Source organism: Ostrinia furnacalis, unplaced genomic scaffold (genome assembly GCF_004193835.3).
Source record: "Ostrinia furnacalis isolate ACB-3 unplaced genomic scaffold, ASM419383v2 OfSCF1084, whole genome shotgun sequence".
NCBI lineage: Eukaryota > Metazoa > Arthropoda > Insecta > Lepidoptera > Crambidae > Ostrinia > Ostrinia furnacalis.
The window spans coordinates 476,930-483,274 of NW_021131323.1; the positions used below are offsets into that span (position 1 = coordinate 476,930).

The 6,345-nt window shown below is 33.9% G+C and overlaps 1 protein-coding gene across 1 annotated transcript in view; it reads left to right on the top strand.

Moving 5' to 3' along the window:
• Positions 1–1,235, top strand: part of ss (aryl hydrocarbon receptor spineless) — a 78,231-nt gene extending 76,996 nt beyond the window's left edge. The window contains exon 9 of the mRNA XM_028302166.1: positions 646–1,235. Coding sequence (XP_028157967.1) covers positions 646–648 — 3 coding nt within the window. The 3' untranslated portion in view covers positions 649–1,235. The remainder of the gene's footprint in view (positions 1–645) is intronic.
• The last annotated feature ends 5,110 nt before the right edge of the window (positions 1,236–6,345 follow it).

Here is a 6,345-nt window from a genome sequence, read left to right on the forward strand (position 1 = left end):
TACCCTGTCTTTTGTTTCTTTCAGTTCATTTTTTTTTTTCAGTTCTGACATCTTTACTCTTGTTTTTTGTTTGTTTTTTTTTTATATTTTGCTTTTTCACTCTTTATTACTGCATTATTGGGATCGCCTTAAGAAGTCCTGCACAGCCAAGCCAACGTTTATCATGCAGCACCAATGTAAATACACTTTGCGTGCCTTCACTTCAACTTCTAGCCTTCCATTATTGATTATACAGGGTGACCCGTCAGTGGTGGATGAAACTTTTGGAGATTTTACTGACAATATAACTTAATGTTACCAAAATTTTACCTACTTAATTTTGAGATCATAATTTTCTGGGCTGCTTTCAATAAAACAAACAACTAAAGGGACAACATTAATGCCTTTAATTAATTAATACATCAACATTTTTATTTCCTTAGGTACCATCTTTTAGCACCATAATCTAAATCAAAACTGATTAAAAGAGAAAAGAGTAAAGAAAGAGACTTTAATATTTTTGGATTAGTTTCAAGTAACATACAGCGAAGTTTATCTTACATTTACATAAGCGAAATTTAATTTATTATGCTATAATCTCCTGAAGTTTCGATTCCCCACTGACGCACCAACCTGTATAGTAACGTTACGATTTCATTGCTGCAGTGACCGCCGTTGGCAAGGCGTGGGGATGTTATGTATCTTCCGGCATCGATTAGATATAAGTTATAGTATATAATGTCGTTACGTTATTTATGACACCAGTGAATCATTAACAATTTACAAACTAAGAATTTAGTGGAAGCAGTGACACAGACACTGCTAAATAAAATATAAAAACCGTCACTGTCAAAAGGGCGCTTATTTGGCGTAATAATAACCCCCATGTTGTGGTACCCGCTGAAAACCAGCTTCGTGACTTGAGGACTTGTGTCATGTCACGATTTTCGCTGAGCGGGCGCCTTTTCAGCATGGCTCAGTAATTTAACTTCTGTACATGTATGCACATAAATGTTAATGCTGAATAAAGGTATTCTATTCTATTGTATTCTATTCTAAATTTTCAAGAAAAAACACCCTGAAAGAAAAATTGAACCGGTCAAACTTTCTAGCTTTCACGGCTCATGAGATACAGCCTGGTGATAGACAGACAGCGAAGTCTTAGTAAAAGGGTCCCGTGATCACCCTTTGGGTGCGGAATCCTAAAAATAAATAAAAACTATTTGTTTAAATAAATAATTTATTCATTAAAATAAGAGCATTATAAGAACTTATTATGCTAGAGTTTACATATTATAGTTCATAGTCTTTTGTAGCCTAATAATAATAAAAGTCTTTTGTAGGTTAAAAACCTGTGTTTCAGGCGAAAAGATCTGTTTGAATTAAACGTAATACTCATTACGTTGTTAATTATAAAAACTTTGCTGTGCTCTATCTTTGGACTTTGCTAAAATTTTAAAGAGGAATTTGTTATCCAAACATTACACCGGTCAACAAAAAAATATTTTTTTTTTGCGCATGGATTTTACTTATTATATTCTGATTATATAAGCAAATGTATATAAAAAAGTGCGATTACAAATCGAAAATATTTGCTTTTTAAGAAGTTATAGCGATTTGAATTTTCCATCTTCATAGTAGAATGTCTCTCAAGATGCACGTCACATTCTCATTGGGATATATTTATAAATAATTATGGGGGCTTATTCGCAAGAACAAGGGGCACGCTTTCATCAAAATATAGTGGGATTTGAGAAACGACGTTACCAAGGCCAGTATACTAAAAGCATAATAGGGTTAGATTTTTATGAAAATAATCTTCTATGGAACATAACAGGAAATTAGAACTTTTCATTTTTAATAAATATTTGGACTCTATTTTAATTTTTCTCTTGTGAGAATGAATCTTAAATGGATGTTTGTTATGTTTTAATAATAAGAAATAATGAAAGAAAGAAAGAAAAAATAATATTTAGCAACAAATTACATCATCTCTATGTTCATGTTTCATACATTCATTGATATGAATTTTTCTATTTTTTACACATAAAAGCAAATTCAGAACAATTTTTTGTTGTTATTCTTGTTTCTAGGTTATAAAGCAATAAAAATAAGCTATGCATAACCCGTGCGCAAAAATACTGTAGACAGTTGTTATTTAATGCAATACCTACTTTGTAAAATAATATTTTACTGACTGAAAAAAACTTTAATACCTACGGAAAAATGAAAATATAATATTTGTGTTAAAAATGAAGAATAAATTGGTGTCATAAGTAAGGTAACAAGAAATTAAATTTCCGTCTTCTTAATGAATATTCCTTATAAAAACTTTTGTCGATACGGGTCCCGCGACACTTAGGTTTTGTATTGTATCGAGTCATCAAACGAATTTTATCTTCCAATTTAGACATTTTCAAGTTTTAATGTAACTTGTGTGATTTATTCAAGTATCGTTTAAGGAGAGCATTCATTTTATCAATGCCGAATTATAGTTAACACATGTAAGTTTTTAAGTTTTCACGATAATCGAGTGACACAATTTTTATGTGAATATCTTAAAATTTCTACTGTCATATGCATCTATAAATATTAACATTGATCCTTGCAATCTTTATTTAATCTGGTCTTGTAAGACATAAAACAAATAAGTCACTTATCGTTATTTTTAACAGTAAATTATTCATTGGATTGTAAATAAATAAATAGGTTAGACGCTTTTATGTATTATTATTAATTACCCACTATTATTTAAATGAACATATAAATAAGATGAAGATATCCGAACAATTTCTGTATTTATTTTAGCATAGCATAATAATGTAATTAAAAGAAAATCAAATAAATTTTTCATGCCACTGAATAAAGCATTTTGAATCAACTCTATCCCTCTATTATTTTAATATAATAAATCAACAAAATGAATGAACAAAGCTCTACCTTGTTTAAATAAAATATTTACGAGAAAAACTAAAAGCTAAATAATGCCAGCAATTCAGTCATTTTCAGGCATTAATTTCAAAGTTTCACAGTACCTAAATAATAATAATTTGGGTAGAATCTAATAAACGTAGTAGCACCATCTAACGTAAGATTATCGAAACATTTAACAGCTAGCATGAATCAAGCAGGTTGCATTGTCAGTTGTTGATCTAACATTGAAATTTCTACTCTTATGAATAGATGGCGTTACTCTACCAATATCTAACTAAGCTTTTGTTAAAACTTGATGCTACAAACTACATTTTAATAGTTGAGTTATTTTTTCTTCCTTTCCTGTCGTTTGGTAAATTGTTTAACATTTGACAGAAACAGAGACTGGCTACAGCAACTCTGCTTAAATTATTTTAATTTGGTTTGTGTTTACTTAATTTTCTATCAGACAGTATAAAAATTAATAAGTATTTAGTATCGATAATGATGGTGTTTCTTTGCGAGATCGAATCAGAAATGAGGAGATCCGTAAACGAACCAAAGTCGCTGTCATAGCCCGACGTATTAGCAAGCTGTAGTGGCAATGGGCAGGGCACATAGTACGCAGAACTGACGGCCGATGGGGCAGAAAGGTTCTGGAATGGAGGCCGCGTACCGGAAAACGCAGCGTGGGACGTCCACCTACAAGGTGGACCGACGACATCGTAAAGGTAGCAGGGAAGCGCTGGACGCAGGCCGCTACCAATCGATCAACATGGAAAGCATTGGGGGAGGCCTATGTTCAGCAGTGGACGTCCTGTGGCTGAAATGATGATGATGAATAACTAGCATTTTGTGCAAGCCAGAGATTGAACTCAAGACCTTTTGATTCAAGTATATTTTTGTACACGACATTATTATTATATTTTTAATCTATTAGTTGTCAAAAATCAACCTACCGAAATATGTAAATTTTCCCGAATTCTATGTCATAAATTAAATAATATTATTAATAAGCCCAAGTGTAATTTTTTGTAAAAATAATTTCAATTTGCCATTTGCCAAATCAATTGAAATAATAATAAACACTGGAGGAAAATGTTAAATTAACAATCTATTTTCTTAGTTGCACGTTCCAAGTGAACGTAAATAATAAAGCCAATAAATAATTCATGTAAAATTTAATGAGCTAATATATCATAAAAAATGTTAGTTATTTAAAAAGTAGGTCAATCAATCGTAGGTGTCCATTGAGAATAGTTACAATGCAATAGATTAGTGCAAAGCTATTGTTTATAGGAATAAATAAATAAACAAAGATGTGAGAGTGGCTGACGGCTGCGCAGGCGGGGTAGCCGAACGATATAGAGCTGTTAATACACCCAAATAAAAGTAATTCTTATGTGAATACCACCAAAACCACCAAAACATTACTCTGGAAAAGCTAATAAGAATGTTTTAAATAAACCCAGCTGGTATAATTCGCTCTAAAGTCAAATAATAATGATTAATGAATAATACTACAAAATATTTAATACTTAAACATGATTATTTCATTTTGAAAATAAGTGAGAAAACAGTTAAGTTATAAGTTGTTCAAACAAAAACAAGCTCAAGTGACCAACATGAATGTGACGTAGCAAAATACAAAATCCAGTTCAGAAGAAAATTTTAAAAACGAGGAGAATGACTTGGCGTTGTGTTACCAAGAATAACTAACATAATGGTAGGTATAAGAACATAATAAAATGTTCACGTCCTATAAGAATAGGTAGAGCGAATCTGCCTTTCAAAACCGGATAAATGACAAGACGTATACCGGAGTTGCCGGTAACGGGACTATTCCCACCTCTCGTTCCCACCGCTGCAACTTCTGTGTAGCCAGGATCTACAGCTTGACCGCCAAAAAACCCAAACAATGAAAGTCAAGTTTTTCCCGGGGGAAAGTTAAACTGTGATTGGACCCGCAACGATATTAATCAGAAGAACATAGGAGGAGTTCGAAATTAAGGTTCGACTTCCCTTCATTGCAAAGCGGATGACAGGTGACAAACAAAGGTTTGCAGGACGGACAACGGACTTGCAGGTAGTTAGTGGGAAAGAGACGGATTAGCAAACTGAAGTGGCAATGGGCACTCAAACTGATACCTGATGGCAGATGGGACAGCAAGGTTCTGGAATTGAGGCCACGTACCGGCAAGCGCAGTGTAGAGCATGCACTCACTGGACAGGTGACCTTATAAAGTTTGCAGGAAGGCAAATCAGGGAATCATTAGGGAATGCGTTTGTTCAGCAATGGCTTGCTATGGCTGAAATGATGATGATGATGATTTTGAGAGGTAAATCCAACATATTGAATACTTTATCGGCAAGCGCAGCGTGTGACGTCCACCCACAAGTTGGACAGATCATCTAGCGTATAAAGGAAGGGACAAACAGAAAATCATAGGGTCCTATGTCCAGCTATGGACGTCCCGTGACTAAATTGTCGATGTTTTTTGAGGTAAAGCGAACAAATTGAATAAAAAGTCCTTCTCAGCATCTAAATTGGCTAAACATTCGATGTTTTTTAGGGTAAAGTGAACAAATTGAATAAAAAGTCCTTCTCAGCACCTAAATTGGCTAAATATTCGATGTTTTTTTTAGCCCTTTCGGACCGCTCCAATACAATTGTGCGGGTTACAAAATCGAGATTATCTCATTAGTTTTACATCAAAAGTGGATGGGCTGAGTATCGTACGATTGTGCGGGATGCGTTCTTTCACCTCCCGTGCAAATTTTGTCCGAAGCGCAGTTGGTGAGCAGGTTACAACCTGTACAGTTCATGACTGATTGCGCTCCCCGACTTGGCGAAAGAAAGTACCTACTATGGTTTTATTTTATAATTGTAGTAATTTACAAGTTATTGATTAAACAAATAGATAAAAATAGCATCTTTTTGTGATAACAGTGACTAATTGTAAGCAAAGACTTTGGCATAATGGCTTAACGAACTTTACTGACACAATTGTATCGACGTGGGCCCTACAATACCTTATGCGTATTTTAAGTTTCTCATAATTATTAATTTTTCATGGTTTCCGCACCATGTTTCCGATTTTAAACGACGCTACTATCGCAGAGATGCTCAATACATCTGGGGATGAGAGCGATGACAATGACAAAAGCTAGTTTCGGCTACTTCAGATGAACTACTCCTCTTCTTCTGATGAAGGCTCAGACATTCATGACGATACATACCTCTGAGTATGCAAGCGGCATAGCAGACGAAGCCCTTCAATCGTCAACATCTTCCAGGAGATGCAGTTCATGATCCAGGAGATATTAAAACTTCATAGAAATATTTCGAGTGCTATATTTACTTTTGAGCTCATGGAACAGATGGTTTTGCCCACAAATCAATATTAAATGGCAAATATTGGTATAAAAATGAAACCTCTTTATTCCTTACTG